This window comes from Spermophilus citellus, assembly GCF_964194105.1.
Source record: "Spermophilus citellus genome assembly, chromosome: 10".
Taxonomy (NCBI): domain Eukaryota; kingdom Metazoa; phylum Chordata; class Mammalia; order Rodentia; family Sciuridae; genus Spermophilus; species Spermophilus citellus.
The window spans coordinates 122,646,123-122,669,624 of record NC_138197.1 but is presented as its reverse complement, the minus strand read 5'-3'; the positions used below and the strand labels follow the sequence as shown (position 1 = coordinate 122,669,624).

The 23,502-nt window shown below is 47.8% G+C and overlaps 2 protein-coding genes across 4 annotated transcripts in view; one reads left to right on the top strand and one right to left on the bottom strand.

The window, feature by feature from the left end:
* ABTB3 (ankyrin repeat and BTB domain containing 3) overlaps positions 1 to 12,397 on the bottom strand; it is a 263,740-nt gene extending 251,343 nt beyond the window's left edge. Inside the window, exon 1 of one of the 3 annotated variants that reach the window (XM_081310319.1) lies at positions 10,772 to 12,397. In XM_081310319.1, coding sequence (XP_081166445.1) covers positions 10,772 to 11,906 — 1,135 coding nt within the window. In that variant the 5' untranslated portion in view covers positions 11,907 to 12,397. The remainder of the gene's footprint in view (positions 1 to 10,771) is intronic. The other 2 variants (XM_081310320.1, XM_081310318.1) reach the window with 2 other exon arrangements.
* The window catches only part of MTERF2 (mitochondrial transcription termination factor 2), a 666,987-nt gene that overhangs the window by 341,945 nt on the left and 301,540 nt on the right, over positions 1 to 23,502 (top strand). The gene's annotated exons all lie outside the window — the stretch shown is intronic.

Below are 23,502 nucleotides of genomic sequence, written 5' to 3'. Positions count from 1 at the left end.
CGGGTCACGCAGCGTGGGTCCTGAGCTCAGGAGGCCTTGGGGCTCACAGAGGGCTCAGGACGGCCTGCCCTGTGCGGTCCCACATGACGGGGCCCTCAGAGGCCATAACAGTGCCAGCTTGCCCTTGGTGTGTGTCCTTAACCCACGGCTCCCAAGCTGGGAGAGAAAGAAGCCTTGACACAGAGCCACACCCGCTGCGGCAGACCTGGGTAGGGAGAAGTGGGTGCAGGGAGGGGACGGGCCTCGCACCTGCCCCCCCACACACACCGGCCCTACAGTGCAGAGCCTCTGGCCTCTCCCCAGCCAACTGAATAAGAGGCATGAAGAGGTGTCACCAGGGCCCAAAATGGGGGCTGCAGAAGAGTGGAAGGGGGAAGGAGATGGGGGAGGCGCTCCTCTCCCTGCCTGTGACACCCTTGTCACTTGACCCTCACAGGCGTCCTGTGGCCTGTGTTACCACCTTGACCAGGAGAGGAGGTTGACAAGGAGCCTCCAACTACCACAGGCGCAGTCCCCTGCATCTGTGAATGAATTCCTCCCTGCAAGCCCCAGGGGACAGGAGGCACATGGGTTCAGCTCTGGAGGGAGGGGGACTCCCGGGGCCAGCCCCTCAGTCAGCAAGTAAAGACTTAAGAGGGCGGAGCCGGGAGGTCAGGGAGCGAAAGGCCACTCCGGCTCCCCACTACTTGAAACTCTCAGAGGCATCCAGAGAAAGAGGCAATTCGTGTTTACCTGCTTCTGGGGCCCATCGCGACTCCCTGGGTGGTACCCTGAGCTGGGATCAGGAAGAGCCCAGGACACAGGCCACCAAAAGGAGATCCCTTGATCCAGGCAACCTCCGCCTCCAGGGCAGGCGCCAACTTTGTAAGATTGGAATCTCCCTTTCTCAGCTGCCTCCCCGACTGGCGTTCCGATGTGAATGCGCCGCCGGGAACGGTTAATTTGATGCTGCATTTAGCACACCTGATCTTCACGGTAATTGCTTTCATTGGCTCAGCCACAATCTAAGGGGGACCGTGGCAGGCTTCCACGCAGGCGTGTATTTTACTGTGAGATGCAGAGCAGGATCATAAATCCATCCCCAACGCCATGGCTCTGTCCCACTCTGTCTCCCAAGAGTGATCTGGTTTGGCAGAGACAGCGCGTCACAGAGGAAGGGAGGTGGACAGGCACTCCAGAAACCTGGGAATCCGGTTCCGGCTGTGACACATGACCTTGGGCAAGGGAGTGGCTCAGCAGGGCCTCAGTTTCCCCATCGGTAAAATGGGAGACTTGAATCAGCTGCTCCCTTGGGATGAGGTGAGAGAAAAATAGAATTTCAAGTCCTTTGACTCAGATCCAAGCCCTACTTTGCCCCTTATTGGTTTAGCAACTCTGGGCGAGTGACTCAATGTCTTGCAGCCTCAGACTCTTAAGATGGGGTGATAACAACCCCCAACTGGTCCTCCCACACTCACCTTTTCTTTCCAGGATGCCTTTTGTACTGCAGCCAACATGAGCTGGGCTTTCTAGAACACAAATCTGATCACAGTCTCTCTCTCTCCTGAAAAGCTCTCAAAGACTCTTTGGTGCCCTCCTACCAGGCAGATGCGTGGCTTAACCTCTGCCTGGCTTCCTTTGCTCCCCTCCCCTATCCCAGCCATGCTGGCTGATCCTCCTTCCCAAAATGCTCCCCTCTGCCACAGGCCTTTTGCACCTGCTCTTTACATTCACAGAGCACTCTTCCTACCTCTTCCACCAAACTGGCCATGCTGCAGCCTCATCTACCCTTCACTTCCTTAATGAAATCTCCCTTTGCTCCCAACCCTGGCAAGAGCCTCAGTGGAGACTCACAGCCCAGTTCTTCTCTCCTTTGTAGCAACTGTCAGAGTTATAAATTTGCATTTGTATGACTCTCTGATGAATAAACTAAACCCATTGCACGCCTCCAAGCTCCATGAGGGCAGGGACCATGTTACTTAACATCTAACACGGTGCCCAGAGAAACAGTCATAGTAGATGTAGCAAAACCCAACGATGGCTAACATTTATTAAGCAATTTCTATGTCAGGCAATTTCTAACAGCCCTATGAATTATATTTCATTATTATTCTTGTTTGGCCAAGAGAAGACTGAGTCACAGAGAGGTTGGGTAATTTGCCCAATATCACACAGCTATGTGGTCAAATCCCAGAAGTCTAGTTTTTTATGGACTATCAGAAGCCACTCATCAGTCAGTAAGGCAGGGTTCAGGGAGCAGTTCTTTAAGCAAGGAGGCTAGCCCTGCTACGGAATTAATAATGGTATCCGCTAACAGGTATGAGTGTCCAATGCTATTCTAAGGACTTTCACATGAATTAACTCATCCAGTCCTCCCAACAACCCACGAGGGAGCACTGCCATTATTCTCACTAAACAGATGAGGAAATTGAACTCAGGAAAGATGAACTGACTTGTCCAAGGTCACCTGGCCCGGAGGTGGTGGAGCCAGAATTTGCACTTGGTCCACCTACCTGCAGCTCTGCGCCTCTCTGGGAGGACCAGGTTCAGTCTCCACCACAGAAGGACCAGAATAAAATCTCCACGATGCCACAGTTTCCTTCCTGCTTTTATAGTGCTTCCAAGGGCACCGAGCCTGCCCAGCGGGGCAGGGTATAGACAGAGCTGCCCCTGAGCCTGCCCAGCCAGCCACTGCCTGGGGCCTCAGCTGAGCAGCCTACGTGGTGATCTGATGAAGGGCTGGGCAGTGACCACGGGGCAGCCTGGGGGAGGGAAGCTGGAGGAGTGGGGGTAAAGCAAGTCCTGGGACCACATCCACACAAGGACAATCGTCACCCTAACCACCAGCACCCCACAGAGCCAGGCCCCTCCCCCACACGGCCTCGGCCACTCTGGGCTGCTCTGGGCTCCTCTCACGGGTTCCTATGTTGTACTTCAACACTGAGCAGCTCAGAGCACAGACTCAGGACCCCAAATCCCATCCCTACCCTTTAGTACTGGTGGCATCTCAAACCGGTGCCTGAACTTTGATGAGTCTCAGGTTCCTCCCCCAGGAAGAGGGGGGATTAGAAACACCCAGTTCCTAAGAACAGGGTGGAGATGAAATGAGGTAATAAGTGTGGAAGGCTTCCTAGCACCCAGCTCAGCAACTGGCGGTTCCCCAAAAGATAAGATGCAGGAGGTGGCGGAAGAGACAGACAGGCACAGAATGCAATTTTCCTGGAGCACCGACTCGTGCAGAATCAGATTTACCCATGTCTGGGAGCTTCACACCTGGTCACTGCTAATCCACGCCATTTCCAGCACAGGACCATCAGTGATAACAAAGATGATAGATAACCGTTACCAAGTGCACGCCACGAATGAGATACTGGGGTACATGCTTCCCACCCCTTGTATCATTCCGAGCCTCACAAACATTCTGTGAGACAGTCCAGAGCCAGTCCAGCTCAGCCACTTGCAAGCCACTGTCATCGCGTGCAAATCCTTGCAACTTTCTGTTCCTCCACTTTCTATTCTGTAAAACGGGGTCTGTCACAGGACCTGCTTGGTGAGGTGGCTGAGATGGCTAGCTGCTGGTTTAAAATGCATGTCCCTCAGTAGTGCAGAACTGTGGTCGGGGTCGCTGCCTACCCAGCCAAGACCATAATCCCTAGCCCCCTTGCATTCTAGTCAAGGCTGTGTGGCGGGGTCCTGGCATGTGGGATGTAGAAGGATCTGATACCCATATTCAGGACTGTCCCATAAAAACTCAATCCTCTGGGCTGGGGTTGTCGCTCAGTGGTAGAGCGCTTGCCTCGCATGCGTGAGGCCCTGGCTTCAGTCCCTAGCACCACAGAAAAGTAAACAAATAAAAATAAAGATTAAGAAAAAGAAACCTCAGTCTGCCATATTCTCTGTCATCCCCAATCAGAGAAGTTTCTCAGAGTCATGTTCAGATGACAGAACTGACATCGACTTCTGTGGACAGAGTAACACCCTACATCACCTGTACTTTAAAGGAAGGAGGAAACAATTTCTATTGTGTTCTGCCACGAAATCATGAGGCCTTATCTGATGCACAAGACAGCATTACCCTAACTGATACAGAAATCAGTGCCAGAGAGATGTGACATTGACTTAGAGGCTGGAAAACTGGAGACCCATGTCATGCAGTGGAAACTGTTTGGTTTAATTGTCATGTTTGACAACTTGAAAGGTAGAACTCGGCCCTAATGATCCACAAGATCTAGAGAAAGAGGTTGGGAAGAAGAAGAATAGCTGATCAACTTAGCTGCTCTGATATATAGTGACAGGGACACAGAGCTGACTAATGCAGCAGCATAGATGAAAAGCCCATTAAATTGTTGAGGGAATTGCATTGGCAAAGTCCATAAGCCTGGACTTGAAGTCTTTTCCTGTTATAGCATTATCATAACCCGTGAGCACATAAAAGTTCATATTCTGAAAGATCTGCAGCCCCCTCCCATGTCCCACTTCAGGTATGGTCAAAAAGAATGATGGACAGAGAAAATCTTTCCCTGGACAGAGTTGAAGTGTAGAGAATAATGAGCCAGTAATCTCTTCTCAGAGAGCAGAACAAGCACCTGATCTAGGGACCTACCTACTGCCAGGTACAACCACTTGGTGGCATTGGCATGATTTCATAACTACTAAGGACCAGGCCTGCTGTGTGTCTTCTACTCTGCCCATTTCCAAATGGGAGTTGTGCTGTGGTTACCGCACCCTGTCCTGACATGGTGTGCTGAGGCGGGGTGGAGACAACGGTCCACCCTTGGCTTCAGGTCCCTAGGCCATGAGGAGCCACACGAGCCACACTTGGGCCCATGGATGGGAGTGAACATCATCCAAAGATGCTGAACTTTAAGTTGGGAGAAGTGGCCAGATAAAATATGGGTTCCTCCCTTAGGAAAAAGGGTAAGAGGGAGGCACTGGGTTCAGACAGTCAGTAGCCAGAGGGCCAATGACACATCTGGCCGTGACACCTGGGCACAGCAACCCAGGTCTCTTCCAGGCTCCGCCTGTAGCACCTTTCTTAAGATCCCCTGCATTCTCAGCCTTCTGCTTCTGTTGGCTGGATGAACATCCAAGGGAGGCACTGAAGGCCTGAGATTGAAGATAAACACAGCACAACCCCCATCAATCAGCCCTGGCACCTAAATGACCCTTCTGCCTCTTCCCCCCCATCAGTTTAAGTGAGTTAAGAAATGACCTTCCATTGTGTTAAACTACTGAGATGTATGAACCGTCTTTTATAATAGCTGATGTAAATGTAGCAATTATATAGGGAGAACTCGTAAACCAGAGCCTGTCACGTAATGAGCTACACAGGTGTAACTGTGACTATTACGTACCCATTTTACTGATGGGGTGTGTTGGACTCCAGAGTCAGTGTTTTATATTTACATCACGGTAGATGATAATCAGACCCATTTTATAGATGAATTGTCATCTCACTCAAGGTCACGAATAATAACAGACTCAGAATTAGAGGCCATCAGCACCCCAGCTTGACCTCGGGTCTCCAGGCTGATCCCTCCTGGTTTTGTTTCAGGAAACACCCAACTTTCCAATGCCCCAGCCTTGAACCGACAAGTCTACCCAGAAAACCAAATAACCCTCTACTGACCTAAATTCCAAGTTTTCATTCACATCAAGCCAGTTAATTAAAAACGTGCTCTGTGAACAAAGATAACTGCTACAGGCTGGCACGTGAGATGGCTTTCCCAGTTCCTCTGAGGAGCTGAGGTCCTTGTAGGACATTTTTGTCCAGCACAGCCACCCTCCGCCATGGAACAGTGTGACCAGTTTAGCAGCAGAAAAACTGCTGAGCAAGCAGTTATGCAGAGTCAGGGTCCACAGGGTGACAGGCCAGCACCAACCTCCCCACCAAGCCAGTGAGGGCACGGCAAGGGCTTGGGTAATTAATGTTTATAAAGAGATTGGGGAGCCCTGAAAGGAAAGACTATTCAAAATCCCCAAAGTATTGTTATCACCAGCCCGAATGATCTGCTTTTGAAGGAAGCCATCATCATCAAGGGTGCCGAGCCCGGCTGAAGTCTTCCCACACCCTGTCTGATCTCATCTTCGATGGCCCCACGTGGCAGGTTTGGGTTTCCTTCTTTTTGTGGGTGTCTTAAAACCAAATGTAATCAATCCTCAATGTACAGATGAGAAAACCAAATTCAGCAAAATTAAGTCACTGGCTAGAAACTAGCAGGGCTGAAATCTGAGACTAATTCTTGCTATGTATAGAGACCTTCTCTCTTCTCTTCAAGCTCTTCCTGCATTTAAAATAAAATTTCATCTGAGAATACCTATGGCTTTTTTTTTTTTTGGTCTGTTTTTAAAAAATGAAGTCTATCTGAAATATCAAGAAATGTACAAATTTCAAGTTCATGATGTGATAGGTTTTGACAAATGTATACATTTGTATACATTTGTCAAAATGAAATGAGCCCCCACTCTATCAATGTAAGGGACATTTCTGTCACTCCACACAGTCCCCTGGTGCCCCTTCTCTAAAGACATCTTTTAAATAAATTTTTCAAAAAACCAGCAAATAAAATAAGCTAATTTCCTTTTGACAGAACAATCTTTTTGTGGTGTTGGCCATGAGATTATCATACCCATGGGGTCAGTCGCTTAGGTAGGCACATTGACTATGGTTGGGAATATCCAAAAGGGAAATCCTGGTAAAACTTTGTGCACTGCTGATTCCATAAGGTGGTAAGTAGATCTGGACTTGAGAGAGATTGTACTTCCATATCTGATTATCACATCATTTCAGCTCCTACCCATGTGTCAGGCATTAGACTGGCATCCTTTAGAACACACAATCTCATTTAATCTTCATCATTATTACCTTCGTTACAGCACAGGAAAATGGGGCTCAGAGAGGTTAGGTAACATAACTAAGAACACAGAGAAAATGGCACCTTTAAAATTCAAGTCCAGGAGGGTCTTTATAGCATCTTTACAGATGTTGAGGAGCAAGTTTTAAAAGCCAAACCCTGAGTGGGGTGGTTATATTCATTCAACTAACAGTGCAGGGGCATGGCCCAAGTGCCCAGCTCTGCACAGGGTAAGATGGAAGAAGAATGAGCAGGGAGGGCTACCGGAAAAATCATGATGAAACCACATCTTCAAGGATGATGGAAAGGGGCCAGCCCTGGAGTTTCGATATAGTAACTAACATGTACAAAGGCTGCCCACTCCTTATTTAGCTTTAGCAAAATGAATTTGGGAAATTCAAATTTTCAAGCCCCACAGAAATACCACTCCTCCCTGGGACCTTTCAGCTGTTTCCCCAACCCCCAAACAGCTGAAAACCAACCCGAGAGAACCCCCAGCTCTGAGGGCTGTTCACATCACCCCAGAGTGCAGGATCTACACGCCCACGCCTGGGATTCCTCAAGGCCACCTATCTTGCTTGCAGAGGTGAGTCCCAGGTGACCAGTTTTGTGATTTCTCACACTTGGCAGTTTAGCAAATTAGAAGGACAGACAGGTGGAGAGATTGGCAATAAGAAGAGGGAACCACACTAGAAAGACTCACACAGGTGATTCAAGAAACTCACAACACAACAGCTCCTTTCAGGACACCATTGTGTTATAGAGTTCAGTAGCTCACTCAAATTCAACAGGCATCTAATAAGCTCCAACTGTGTACCAGGCCCTCCCCTAGGCTTGATAGAGGTTATAAAAACATGTACAGCCAGCACCCTATTGCACGCCTGTAATCCCAGTGGTTTGGGAGGCTGAGACAGGAGGATCGCAAGCTCAAAGCCAGCCTCAGCAATTTAGCAAGGCACTAAGCAACTCAGCAAGACCCTGTCTCTAAAATACAAAAAAAAAAAAAAAAAAAAAGAGCTGGGGATGCAGCTCAGTGGTTAAATGCCCTTGAGTTAAATCCCTGGTACCAAAAAAAAAAAAAAGTAAAATTCAGTACTGCCCAGTTCCATTTGGTAGAGACAAAGTATAAAAATGGAGACAAAAAGAAGTCAGGTTGTGAAGGGTCTCTGTTCAACTGTGTAGATAATGAAGGGAAGGAAGGATGGCCTGAGGGCAGGGGACTCATCTGTCACTAAAGTCATACAGACAGTGATTAAGAGGGTGGACCCTGAGGCCAGGCCTTCTGCATTCAGACAAACAAGACACTTCAGTTCCCTGTTTCTTCCTTTGTTAAGGGGGATAAGAGAAGAATTTTTTCGAATAGAACATTGAGGATCAAATAGTCAATATGAGGAGTGAAGATGGACCCACCTCAGCTGTTATTACCTCTTACCCAGTGCTTGCTTATCCCCTAGCATTTAGAAACCGCTCAACAAATATTGATGAACAAACGAACTCATAAAGGAATAAATAAATGATACTACTGAGTTAAAGGGGGTAAATCTATTATAAAAGGTATATCCTCCTTAAGGTTTGCAGCAAGAGTTTAATAGGTTTGATATTAATAGGTTTGTCTCAGATGCCTAAGACATTAATCATTCATTCCTTAACTCTTCTGCATACATGTCCTGCCACTTTAAACAAGCCCCAAGAAAGGAGATGAAGAGATCACAATGAAATTACAGTACATCTCATGCTCAAGAAGGCTGAAGGTCCCTGAGACCCAGGAGTTAAGCTCTGTGGTGTGGGGAACGCCTGATGGCAGCAAGTCCCAACCACCACACACTCACCCTGCCCAAAACCAACTCTGTGGTCTTCTCTTTCCTTAAATTATACTTACTCCAAAAAAGAATAAACACAAACACTGTCTTTAAAAGATGTTAAGGATCATAAAAGTAAACGTATTTAAAAAACACAGGGGCTACTAACAGAGGTACAAGAAGACCTGGGGTGGGGTGTATCATATACCTAGCTCCTATTTTGCAGATGAGAAGGCGGAAGCCCAGAGAAGTAAAAGTGCCTGCCAGAAGGCACCACTTCAAGAGAACAGCAGACAGAGATGAAGCCCAGGGCCCAGATTTGCAGACAGGAACCTCCTGAGGGGAATGTTGATCTCCCACAAAGGAAATTTGGGGGGAGGAAAAAGGAGAGGTTCCAGTCCAAGTAGGAGCATAGAGGGGGAGAAAGAGGGGTGGCCCAGGGTTAAAGGATGATTGAAACCCGACGCTGGGAGCACCCATGGGGAGAACATCAAGCCCCTCTGTGCTTTTAGGTGGAGATGGGCTTCCAAACAAAGAACAATCCAGTCCAAAGCTCCTGGGTTTTGCTGGTGACCCCCCCCCCCATGCTGAAGAAGCCCATACAAAGCCTAATGCTTTCTCCCCAGTGTTTCCATCCTCAGTCGGATGGGGTGTGTGTGTGTCCTCCTCGCAGACATCTTTTTTGGGGTTGTGCCCTCCTTCTGCAGGCAGCAGAGGGGGTGGGGCTCTAGCAAAGAGATACAGAAGAGGATCAAAGCGGGTCCTTCGCCCCCAACACACAGACCCACACCTCATTCGCTTTGGTCCTTCCCCCCCTCCCCCACCTATGATCAAACCCAGGTGAAGGAATCCGGAGCTGCAGGGTCGTTTCCAAAAGGTTTCAGCTGGAGCCCCGCGCCCTGCACGCCTGCTCGCTCCTGCGCACACTCCCAGGGTACTTACACAAGGGGCACACATCTACCGCATGCACACACTCGGCCCCCCCAGAGGCCTAGCCGCGCCCACTGCATCTCTCCTTCAGCCCCCGGGAAACAGACAGGCAGCAACATGAATGAAATCTGCTCAGAGAGACTGCATTTCTGCTCCAACCACGCAACCTCCGGCCAAACCGCCGAATATGTAACAAAGTTTTATTTCGCTTTTCGAGTCTCCAGTTACGCTTCTACCATTTCCTGTGGAAAATTGAAGCTTTGAAGTGTCTAGCCCCGGCTTTCTCAGACAAGGCAGGACCGCCAGCACGAGCTCTCAAAAACAAGGGCCCGGGTCCCACCCCCTCCGCCACCAGAACTGCGGGTTCAGACCCAGCAGCTGCGGCCTCCAGTACAGGGCGGCGCGAAGAAGGACCGCGGGAAACCACGCCCTAAGCTGATAACCCCCTCCCGAACCCCGCCCCACCACCATCCTGCTTGGGTCCCTCGTGGTGTGGCGCTCCTTCAGCCAAGTGGTGACAGCTGCAGATCCCTGTCGGAGGGAACCTAGACGGCTAGAGCTGGGAGGTCGGAATTGAGGGCTTTGTCCGCCGCTCAGCATCCCCCGCCATCACCAGCTGTGTGCTCTGATCCCCCAAAAAACTGCCCGGGAAAAACTTGAACAGATCCGTCTCCTCGCTCACCCTCTGTTTCTAGGCCGAGCCAGCTCTTAACCCTTCTGCCTTTACCGCCGCCGACCCTCCTTCCTCCGTGGGAAGGGCCAGGTCTTGGGCCAAATAGAGAACTGGGTGGCGGAGAGAGGAACGCGCCTCCTCCCGAGTCCTAAAGAGTCAAACCTGTGGGCACGGGAATGGGGCTTCTTAAAGAGCCAAACAGGGTTCTGGTAGAAGATATGCACCAGGTGCAAAAGATCTCAAACCCGCTTTTTGAAAAATGGTGTCGGGTTTCGCCCACAGCCGACAGCCGCTGCCCCGCCCCTGGGGTGGGGGGCGGAACCCGGCGCTCCGGAACCTGGGCTGCTTCAAGTACGAGATCTCCAACACCGCGAAGAACGCGTGCGTTTCTGGCCGCCTCCTGCGCCGCCGCCCCCTCAAAAGCTTGGGGCAGTGGCTGGTGGCCGGGGAAAACGCGGGAGGGGGACGCGAGGCAAACTTGCGCCGAGAGTTAGCAGAGTTGGGTGGAAGGGAGAGGCACCCGCGCCACCACTTACCGCTGGCGTTCTTCCCGCAGATGAGGTGCTGGTAGGGCTGCAGAAGCCCCCAGATCTCGGAGTCGTTGTTGACTGTGTGCTCCAGGGTCTCCACGGTGAACTTGGGCGCCTCGTGGAGAGTGTGGTGGTGATGGTGATGGTTGGCTGCAGCGGCGGCCGGCGGGACTGCGGTGGCGGCCGCAGCTGGCGGGGCGCAACAGCTACTGCCCCCGCTGGCGCTGCTGGCTGCGCTGCAGGCGCCGCCGCTCGCCGCTCCCCCTCCGGGCGCCTCCCGCTCCTTATCCGCCGCGGGGGCAGCACCGGGGCCTGAGCTCGGGCCTGGGCCGGAGCTGGAGGCCGAGCCGGGGCCGCTGCAGCTCCGGGGGAGCCCGGAGGCCACTACCCGCGCGTAGATGTCCCGGAAGAGGCTCTCCATGCAGGCAGTCAGGTAGATGGCGGCGTGCTCGTGGATGCGCAGGGCCACGCGGCTGTCCACCATCCAGCGATACACACGGCCCACAGAGAAGGTGAGGCCGCAACGCGCCGACTTGCCGCGGCCCAGGCGGTCCCCGCCAGCACTGCTCATGTTGTAAAGGGACAGTGCGGCCAGCGCCGCCGCTGTGCAGTGCGCCGCCAGGCCCCAAGACAGCACGATCTCCATGGCGCTCTGAATCTCGTACTTGGTGCACTTGGCGAAGCGCAGGCTCAGGCGCTGCGCCTCTTTGGCGATGCGCACCAGCGCCCGGCTCACCAGCATCGATAGCTTCGCCAGCGCGTCCTTGGGCAGGCTGCCGGGTGCCACTGGGCCTGCCCGGGGATCCCGCGAGCGCAGCAGCAGCACCTCCAGCTCCTGCAGGGTCCAGGGGACCTCGTCGAGGTCCGGCAGCAACCGCGAACAGTGCTGGCCGGCGCAGTCCAGCCCCTCGGAGTCTTCCACCAGGGCAGTGTTGACGGTGTCAAAGCTGTTGTGCCGGCTGTGCATGGAGTCAGTTAGAGGCGGCCAGCAGCTCCCTCCATACGGGGACGCCGGGTGCGAGTCGGAACAGCACAGAGACAAGTTGGAGGAGCGCACCGAGTCCGCCGCGCCACCATAACCCGAGTCCAGCGTCAGATCCTCCAGCGTTCTTACCACGGGCTTCTTACCTCTCCTGGCCATCGCTGCGCCACTTCATGCTGCGGCCGACGGGGAGCCGAGTGGAAGGAGCAGCGGGCGCCCGGGTTTGTGGGGCAAGGGGGCTCCGCGCCACCTCGGCTCACTTTTCCACCAGGTGTTACCAGCACCAAGTGTCACTACTTTCGGCTGCCTCCCGGAGCTGAAGTGCACAGGGCAGACCCTGGAGTCATCTTCCAGAGCCTGGGCCAGAGCTGGGGCGCACTGAAAAGCGAGCCAGACCCAGGAGGGAAGCTCTCTCCGGAACTCGCCCCTTTCATCCAAAATAAAAAGTGTCTGGCCCGGTCCTTCCTGGGCCTGAATGGGTGCAGAAGCTGCCGGGCGGCGTCTACAGTGTCGGTAGGATGGAGGCTGCCCCAGGTGCCGCCGCAGCAGCTCCGCTGGCAGCTGGCTCCCAGCTCGCGGCCGCAGCTCTCTCGGTGCCCGCCCGCCCCGCACTGAAGCACCGCGGCTGCCAAGGCGGCTGCAAACCCTGCTGAACCTCAGCAAACCCCGGGCAGCCAGCTGGGCGGGCATATGCAAAGCAGGAAAGGCGAGGAGCCAATGATGTTGGAGGATGCTAATTACTTCGCCCTTAAAAAAATCCTCCTTACCACGGGCCCCGCCCCTCAGACACGCCCCCGGCCCTGACCAAGGCTACAGGAAGTGGGGAGCGGCGGCCTAGGAATTGGGGGATCCGCGGGAGCATAAAAATGCAAAAGCTGCCGCCCTGCTGCTGCTGTCCCGGCCCCTCGTGCTTCCGGCTCTGGTACCAGAACGGGAGGGTGATAGGTTTGGCAGGTGACCATACAACCGAGGTGTGCTCCCCACAGCGGTTCACAAAGAGTCTACCTGAGGGTCATTTTCGGCCCCTGCCTTTTGGACTTCGTGGTCCCTTTTCAAATCAATACTTGGAGATTGTTTTTCTTTCCTTTATCTATCCCCCACTTTAGGTACCCAAACCTCTTTCAGCTCCATGGAGCTTTCTTTGCTCCATGGGGGAAGGAAGAAAGCCAGGAGAGGGGAGAAGGGACCAGGGGCGATGGACGCCAGGGGGTTCGCTAACTAGGTTGCTGCATTGTTTGCTTGCTGGCTTCCAACAAGCAGGAGAAACCTGTGCGCATCCTTCAAAGTCTGGGTGGGGTCCTGGAGGGAGGACTCGTGCACCACTTGGAAGTTTTGGTGGGGCTTCTTCCAGCTAGCCAGCTGCATTTCTGTGTCAAATGGCATTGCCGTGTTTATTTGTGGGTCCCCATGCACGCACCCTAGCAAAAACCGTCTTTTTACATGGGAATCCCCAGCTCCCCACACAGTGCCTCTCAGTTTAGAAGTCCTCTCCTACAGTAAGCCCATTCAAATCTCCCAAAAGTAGCATGGGTGCTTCCAATTACCTTCACCCCTTTCTGTGGTGGCTGTTGCCACTCTAGGTTGTCACAGTCTGCTTATTTGTCGGGATTCTACTCTGGGCTAGAGGTTTGCTGCGCACAGGCATGGCATAGAATAGGTGCTCAGTAAATATTTGGTGTAAATTGGTGAAGGAAGGAAGGACATGCTTTAAAACTGTTGTTTGAATGTTTAACAATGGCCAACAGGTATATGAAAAGATGCTCAGCATCACTAATCATCAGGGTACTGCAAATCAAAACCATAATGGGCTGACACCTCACACGTTAGGATGGCCAGAGTTGAAAAGTCAAAAAGATAACAAGCATCCACAAGGATATGGAGAAAAGAGAACCCTTCCTTGTAGGCTGTTGTTGGGAACGTAAAGTGTTACAGCCATTGAATAAAATAATATAGAAGTTCCTTTAAAAAAAATAAAGCTACCCTAAGATCCAGCAGTCTCACTTCTAGATATTTATCCAAAGGAAATAAAATCACTATCTGGAAGTGCTGATTGCACTCCCATGTCCATTATAGCACCATACAATAACCAAGATATGGAAACAACTTACGTGTATGTGCATAGGTGGATGGATAAAGAAATTATAAAGCAGATAGTTATAGTGGAATATTATTCAGCCTTTAAAAAGAAGGAAATGCCACCATTTGAGACCATATGAAGTACCGAAAGACAAATACTGCATAATCTCACTTGCAACTGAATCTTTATGTTTTGGTTTTTTTAAACAGCAGGATAGTGGTTACCAGAGGCTGGGCTTGGAGTGAGATACAAAGATACAAACTCTCAGTCAAAAGAGAAATAAGTTTTAGAGACCTAATGTAAGGCCTACAGTTAATAATGATGTATCCTTGAAATTTACTATGAAGGTAGAGCTTAAGTTTTCTCATCATACATAGGAAAAAAGGTAACTGTGAGGTAGTAGGTATGTTAATTACCTCGATTGTTGTAATCATGCATAATGTATACATAAAACACTGTGTAGTTTACCTTAAAATTATATATATTGTTGATCATACCTCAATAACTGGGGTTGGGAGGGAAACCGGTGGATTATCTAATGTTTTCCATATCTGTGAGCCCCAAATCAACCTATACCTACCATCCTAATACATTCTCATCATCTTTCACTGTGATTATTATTATTTTCTAACAACTGGTCACATATTCTGCCTTTTTCTTCAAACTACCCAATCCAATAAACCTCCAAAACCCCAGCTCTCATTTTGTCATTCAAAAACACATCAAAAAAAAATTCAAAGGGGGCTGAGGTGTGACTCGCCTAGCACATGCAAGGTGCTGGGCTTGATCCTCAGCATCACATTAAAAAAAATAAATGAAGACATTGTGTCCAACTATAAATTAAAAAAAAAAAAATTCAAAGGCTCTCCATTGCCTTACGGATGACCTGACTTTCTGGGATCTCACCCTGTCCCCAACTTAGATGGTCTTTAATGGACTGAATCCTGCCTTCCTCTGTGGCTTCTCTCACTCCAGCCTTCTGAACACATGCTCAAGGAGACACACAGATGCACCCCACACAGAGATGCACACACTCACGCATGTACACACACACCCTAGGCTCTAGCCATCTGCAGGTGCTTGCTGGGTTTCCAGGTTAGTATCTTGTCTGTTGTATCTGATGGGCTCTTGCAGGTGCTGCTTCCTCAGCCCACATTCTCTACCTGGTAAACATCTTCCTTCTCATCCTCCAAGATTCAGCTCTGGCTGCCTCCACTGGACAATATTCCTCCATGCTGCCTGCTCTCCTCCAGTCTAGACAGGGGTAGGTTCCCCGCTCCCTATTGCTTGGGGCTTGTTTCCAGAGCCCTGTTCCCTTCTCTGCACATTTCCCTGGAGATCTCGTCTACCCTGTGCCTCCATTACCACCAATGTGTTGATGTGGCTTGAGTGACAACCTCTCAGCCTCTCGGTGGCTCACAGGTAGCAAGAGAACCAGGAAAAGCCTCATATATAGCAGAGAAAAAGCTGAAAGCAGTGGGTTTAGAATCCATTCATCTTCTTCTGTGGCACTAGGTCAACGTGGATTCCAGGATTGCCTCTGCCGCTTTCCCCATCACACACTCTGAGATCACTCCTCTGGTCTCTTTGCACCTTTATTTTCTTGCCTTTGAAACTCGCTCTCCCCCCCCCCCATCACACCCACTTGATAAGGTTGCAGGGATTAAATAAGATCTTTCCATGTATAGATTTAGCACAAGGTTCCACATGTGACAGTAGCTCTGTAAATACCTGTTAGTGTTTTTTACATCTGATTTTTGTTTTTGCAATAAACACTTATGGAGTAAGTTGGAAACATCAGCAAATGTGAAATACATAATTTAATACATAATATCCTTCAGGGCCAGGAGGAAGTGCCCCCTCCTCTAGGAGACTTTGCCTGTCCTGTGCCTGTCTTCTCTCCCCTCCCAGATGGCACTCTCCTTAAACACAAGATCTTGCCCCTAACATAGTGTGGGTGCTGATGAACATGCTCCTTAGCACTGTGGAAAACCAAAACAAGCATCTGACTAGTTTCCAAGAGTAGACCCTTTGCGATGCTGTTAAGCAACTGAAGATGTGTGACCCCAAACACTTATGATGAAAGAGCACACCAACCAATGTCAAAATTAGCCCCATGCCACTGGAAAATTCAGTTGAAGAGGAGGAGGAAGAAGAAAAATTAAATCATTCAGAATCCTACCTCATGGAGATGACCAACATCAACAAGTTGTGTTACCTTCAAGTCTTTTAAATTTTTCCCCAGACTTTTTCTTCTGAATGTGTATTTTTTTTTTAAAACACAATTGGGATTATTCCATAAAATTATTTTGCATTCTGATTTTTCCTCAAAAAAATTCCTGAAACTTTATAGTACAGCCATTTCCCCCAAGTGATTAAATATTCATCCAAAATATTTTGTGTGACTAAAAATTATTTTAACGTATGTTTATATATTAATTGGTATATAGATTCCCCATCTGGTTGTTTCTGCTTATTAACAGATTTAAGTAATACTGAGTTGAACCTTTTTATACCTAAATAATGCTTCAAAACAACAAGTCTTATATATGTTATCTTCTAAGAAATGCAAATAGAAAGTAAACATAAAACATTAAAAATAACTGCAGTTATTTTGCCTATCAGATTAAAAAATATTTTTAAAAATTCAGTCTTGATTAAAAAGTGTAGTGACAGAACATAAATCAGGGCAATCTTTTGGGACACTAGTTTGCTAATATGTATCTAAAATCACACTGCATGTTCCTTGTGACTTCCCAGAAACCATATCTTCTTACGTTACTCAAAGGGATCCTTGTTGTTCTCAAGAGTATATAGGATGCTCTTGGTAATGTCCTTTTACCATAGAATGTTGGGAAACAACCTAAATAGCTTTCAATAAGGACAAATGAAATGAATTAGAGTTCATCCATACAAGGGACTATTGAGCAGCTACGAAGAATAACGATGGTGACCTTCATTTCTACAAACTATTGGTGTAGAAGTTTGTTTAAAAAAAGAACCAATAAAATAAATAAAATATTCCATTTACAAAAAAGAATGCTCAACATACAGCTAACTTTGCATATAATCTTGACTGAAAACATGGAAATAATAGATATAAGTAGTTCAATGTCGTTCCAGTGATTTTTTAAAAGGGAGTTTTGTTTATTCTAGTCCTATTTCTGATGCTTTCTTCTTTGTCTCTCTCTTTAACATTGGAACTATTTTACAATAAACAGCCTCATTTTTACCTGAGCCATATAGTTATTTTCAAAAGAAAATAGAATAATCTTCTACCCGGGATTTCTGAATCCTTCCTGTCAATCAAAGTGCTAACATAATACTTCATCCTTCAGCATTCTCGGAATTAAAAAGTGAGAACATTCGATATCTCAGCAACGGTAATGCAGACGAGCTTCATTCAGCTGAACACACATGTTCAGTTCTGTTCTTCATCATGTGTTTTTTGAGCGTCTATCATGTAGGATTGAACCACGCAATGCTGCTTGGTTTTGGAGCCTTTTTCCTGTACTTACTAACTTTATGACCTCCAGCAAGTTCCTCAGCCTTTCTGCACCTAGCTGGGCCTCTGTTCTTCATCCTTGATTGGGATTAGCAATGATACACCCCTCAAAGTCTCCACTTTGAGGTTTGAATAAGGTTATAGGGACAGTCTGGCCAATACTGCAAGTGCTGTATTGTGTCACCAACTCTAAGGACAGCACAGGCACAATGCTGGCTGTAGGGAGCCATGGGAACTCCGCTTTCCTTCTGGTCCTGCTTTTAGCTGAAAATTTGATGCTAATAAGAGTGACAAGGGCAATGAGTATTAAAGAGGGGAAGTCTGAGGATTAGATACAGGAATGGATGGATGGTGTATGTTTCACCATATCATTTCTGAGCAGGTCCCTTGTAAACATCAGCTGTTTCCAAATGCATATGTGTGCGTGTGGACCTCAGTGATGATCCCTTCACCAAGCATTTTTGTATACAGAAGACTTTATTATGGAGTCAAAGATTATAAAGGAGCCCCTATTTCCTTCTGCTGCAAAACAGAAAGGGTGCACGTACCCACTTCTGAACCCTCTCCTGAACAAGAGAAGCACAATGTCAACATAATGGCCCGCTCTCTTGCTTATGTAAGGATATAGCTGCACTTGTTAACATCGGGTGGTGCTCAGAGTGGATCCCTGTGCGAACCTGGTTCTCCTAGCAGCTTTCCTCCACGTCTTGGGGGTCATGTGTCCTTAAACAAACTTGTAAAGCCATCAAGTCTCACTAGAAAAGTACGTGTGTGCATATGGACATTATTTATATGCAATTGTTATAAAGTATCTTAATATCTGGGGTTTGCTGATCCCCAGATTCTATCCACAGGTGATGGTCCATTAATATGTTGATCATTGCCATCTCTGACACTTATTGAGATTATGCTTTGTGGAAGGCACTGTTTTAAGGACTCCACGGGCATACCTATCCCACAACATCCTCATTTTATAGATGAGATTTCAAGAAATTGAGTCATTCACCCAAAATCAAAGGGTTATGGAGTTACAGACACAGAATTCTAACCCAGAACTTCCAGCTGCAAAGCCCACTCCCTTCCAGGTCTCCTGGGACCCCAATGGGGACACTGAGTGGACTCTGGGAGTTCCAAGGAGGGTTCCTCACCCAGGTCAGGTGAGTCAAGATGATTTTCAGAAAGAAGTGACACAGACTCTCAGACTCTAAGGATGAGTAGGAATTAACCACGTATGAAAAATACTCCACAAAGCACAGAGAACATGTGCGATGGTCCCAGGACCGCAAAGAATCCAGCCATTTGGAGGGACTGGCAGAAGTTCAGTGTTGCTGAGCTCAGAGTTGAAGAAGCAACTGGTAAGAAATGAGGCTGAAAAGGAGGCACAGGCCAGTAGAGAGGCCCAGAGAGCATTTTAAGGATTTTGGACTGAATCTCAAAAGCAGTTAGGAGATCCTGGTGAGCTGACATTTCAAACTTCCTTAGATTCAAAAAAAAAAAAAAAAAGTTGACTAGGAGAAGAAAGGCAGACAGGGCCACAGTCATTCAAAGCCAACTCACCTGCTGGCATTAGGGCCTAAAGATTTTATGTAAAGCTGTAATGGTATTATCCAAGAAAATATATATTCTCTCTCAGCTTCATAACTGCTCCTCTTCCCTGGGAGCCAGGAAGCACCGTACAGTGAGTAGAAAGAGTATTCACATTAGAATTAGTCTGTCCAGTGTTCAAAGTTTGTTTCCCACTTTATCTGATTTCTTGCTTACTTTTGACTTCTATGAAACTGGGAAAATAACATGTATCTCAAAGTATTAGGAAAGTTCATAAACATAATGTATGTAATGTGCCTGGCCTATTTGAGAGTAACTGGTCACTCATCACTGAGAAGAGGGGAAAATACACAATCCTGTTTTAGTCAGGATAGATGAGGTTATGCTTCAGTAACAAACAACTCTCAAAGCTCAGTGGCTGAATGCAGCAAAAGTTTATTTCTTTCTTAGGTTACAATGTAGAATGTAGGTCATAAGGTTACTCTACTAGCAGTATTCACTTAGGAATCTAGGGTGCTGAAAACAAACTGGAAGATGTTCCCAAAGCTGATAAAGTCAAAAAAGGCACAGAGGGACATAAAATTACACTGACTTTTAAAGTTTTCACCTGGAAGTTACCTACACTCATCATTCCTGTTCATATTTCATTGGCCAAAGCCAGTCATATGACTGCATGTAACTTCCAAAAAATAGGCAAGTACAATAGAAAGTGAAGTAGAATATTTGTGAACAATCATAATGGCTACAACAAATTGCAGCCTTCTGCTCTGCCAGGAGTTACTCTATTGGGGGTCAGTTTATTTAATTGACAGACTCAGGAGGAGATGCTGACCTTTCCAAGTTCATTATCTGTAAGCAATCTGGTCTGTTAAAATCTGAGAATGTGGGTGATGAGCACTAGGGGAACAGTAAGAAAATAGCACAGGCATTTCTTGGGTCTCTGAACCCTCTGGTAAGAGGGTTAAATGAGATGGCAAATGAAAATGGTTCCAGAACATTCCCTACTACCCAACCCACCTGTCCTCTCAAGGCTGGGCCAAAACTTCACTTCCCTGGGGAGGCCTTACCTGACCACTAAAACCCCAGACTAGTGCAAGTTCCTCTGCCATTAGATCTCCTAGAGCTTCCTCTGGAGCACATGGGTCCTGGTTTTTAATTATACATTCATAGTGTTTATGTAGGGTCTTTGATTCCAATCAGACTACATGATTCATGAAGAAACTAGCCTATTTGTCTTGCTAAGTGCTATAAATCCCGACATCTAGCACATAGTAGGAACTCAAGAAAGGCATGTAGAAGTGGAAGAATAGGTGTCTTAGCACAGAACCTGCTCCCCAAATGATTCTACTATTGTACTCTCCACCCGAAATTCTCCACCTCCTAACCAGATTCTCCAACGGGGGACCTAAGTGGCTTTAGGAAAAATGAGCCAACCTGGTGGCTTATTGGTACAGGTTCTCTGTTCAAATGTAAACTCTGCAAGGCAAAGTCACTGCTCTATCTCCAGCACCCAGAACGGTGCCTTCAAAGCACCTCGTCACAGGAAGAACTCCTTCTTCTTCCTCTTGTCTTCTCCTTTCTGCTCCCACACAGGTGAGCTAGTGAGATCCAAGGCCAGGAATCTATCAGGTATTTCTTGGGTAACTGCTCAGTAATCTCTGGGGAATTCTAAAACTGAAGAGAAAATCTCTTGTCCATTAGGAACTTCTGCTGTAGGTGGGATGTACATCAGTCACAGGTCCAGCCAGGGCATAGAAATCACTCTAGAAATAACAGAAGACAGGGGCTGAGGTTGGCTCAATGGCAGAGCCCTTCCCTGGCATGTGTGAGCCCCTGGGTTTGATCCGCAGCACCGCATATAAATAAAAATAAATGTGTCCATTGGCAACTAAAAAAAACTTACAGGAGACAAAGAATCAGGGAGAGAGGATGGGAAAGCTGAACCATGTGACAGAGAGGAAGCCATTGGAAATTCCCATCAGCAGACAGCCCCTGCCACCCTGATCCCTCGTGGAGGCCGTGAAGGTGAGAGTGTTCCCAGAGCCCAGAAGCCAAGCTGCCTGATAGGGTGCAGGACCAGCGGGGGCTGAGCAGGGTGGGTAGCTCCATGGTGGAAGGGCTACTTGGCACTGGGGGATTCATAGGTAAGATGCAGCTGCTGCCAGGACATACCTGGAGTGGACAGGGAGGGACAGAGAACCCCAGGCTCTCTTCTCTGCCTCCCCTCATTTTTCTGCCAGTGTCCCCCACTGGCTAAACCTACCCAGTAACGGAGGGTGAGGGAGTGACATAAAGTAGACCAGGCAGAGCAATGGAAGGCAGGTGTGGGTGTGAGTGCAGGTAAGCAAGTGGCCAGTGCAGGAGGACAAGATGTGGGTAGGTAAATTATCATACTGCAAGACACATCTGTCATGGAGCGTCCCAGCTCAATGCCACAGGTTTTCAGAGGACACTTCACTTGTGTCCCATCACATTCCCATATCCTTACCCTGGAAAAGTCGCTGGTCACCTGCTATCCTCACTGTTCCCCAGAGCCTCTGACTTGGTCCTCCCCAGTGCTGATCTCACTCCCTATTCAGGCTCCCCTCCACTCGGGCTCATTTTCTACATCAAGTCCTGTCACTATCAGGAAGAATAGTGCTGTCCAGCCTCGATGGCTGCCGTCCTGCTCTGGCCACCAGCCCTGCAAGCCCTAACACCAACTGTAGTTCCTAAAATAAGTGAGTGTCTTTTCTCATGCTATTCTGTGTACTGACTGATGTCACTTTAATTTTTTTCCCTATTTACTCCTACACATCCTTCAAAGCCCAACCCAACTGTAACCTCTATGGTAAGAACTACCTCGCTCCTCCTGTCCTGCCCTGTAGAACTGGCCCCTTCCTTTGATCTGTTTCTTTAAAACATTGAACATGTGCCTTCATTACAGTCCTTACCAATATTTATTAGCTATAATCAATGTCATCGTCAGCAGTGACAGCAGCTTTTTGCTTTTCTTCTCTGTGTCATGAGCAATGGTTGCAAGTATAGGTCACAAAGACCCACATTTAAGTGTCAGTGGCTGGCAGTGTGATCTGTAGATGCATTTTTAACCTCTGAATTTCCACCTATTAATTTTTTATGTGTGGGAAATTATAATGCCTCCTAACCTTCTATAGGTAAATGAGACATATTACAGTGGTAGAGGCAATACCTGTAGGTACTTAGCCTGGTGTGCAGGCAAGGCCCAACAGGTACCAGTTCTGTATCTAATCCCAATCTTTTAATCAGAAATGGATCCTGCTGGATACACTGATTTCTAATCTCCTCTTTTTATTAAAGCATAGCACTTTTTCCCTGTCCTTAAATGTTTTCTTACATTTCCCCAACTTTTTATTTAGAAAAGTTCTGAACAGAAAAGTGGATTGATAACATCCTATCCACCCCCCACCCACACTGACCATTACCAGCGTCCACTCTCCTGGTCTCTCTCTGCAGGTGTGTGCGTGCGCATGTGCTTGTGCATGTTGCCTATAAGCACCCCTTTTCCTCTGCACTGAGTCAGCTGCAGACATCATGACACTTCAGTATGTAGCCTACATTACCCTACAAGGACCGATTGTCACAGTCAAGGAGAGGCACTGATGTTATCTAATAGTATATAATTCATATTTTAATTGTCTCCTCAATATCCTTTTAGTGGTTTTCCTTACCTCATTTGTAATGACTACATAGAATTCTACTGAATGGAATTTATTTATCCGATCATTTTCTCAATGAACCTATTATTGGACATTTAAATTCTTTGCAGTGTTGCATACATGTCCACAGCTCTTGGGAAAAAAAATGTCTTTACAACTATTGTTTATATATGTGAATTCTTATTTGCTTGGGGAAAAAAATACTATAGTGGAATCTGGTCCAAGGTAATGCAGCATTCTAAGAGCTGATGGCCCACTGCTGCACTGCTTTTAAGAGACTAGACGAATTCTACCTCTCTAGCAGTACAAGACCACCTGCGTCTCATCATTTTATGTTCATGTATTTAATAAGATGAATATTAACTAATACTTATACACGAACCCTGATGTGGCAGCCACAGTTCCAGATGTATGACACGTATCAACTTGCCAACCCTGAGTCAACCTTATTATGTCTACCTTACAATGGAGGACACAGGCCGAGTTTCAGCAGCTTCCCCAGGGTCACCTAAGCAGGCAGCAGTACCCATGGATGCTGAATCCGAAGCTTGTACCCATCTGTCATCTCCTCTTAATGACACTTCAGTATGTGGCGACAGAGTGTCTCATATTTATCTTATTGCCCTGGAAGTTTTTTCTTTCTTTTCCCCTCTTAAGTCTTCCATAACTTTGCTTGGGATAATTCACTGTTATTTTATTTTTCTCTCTCTGTCCCCTAACCTGTGTGTCTTTTGGTTATTGATTTTGATGAACTACTTAGACAATTTCAACACTTAACTCTCTCTCTGTCACATATCTTGCAGGTCAGTTTCCATGGCTCTCATTATCAAGGTATCACCAAATGTTAGTTTCCTACTATCTCTGTTGGTTGCTTCTTCCCCTGAAGGTTGGTGAGTTTAGAAAGGTCTGCCCGATTCTGAAGAGGATAAACATTACCCTCTGTTTTTATCT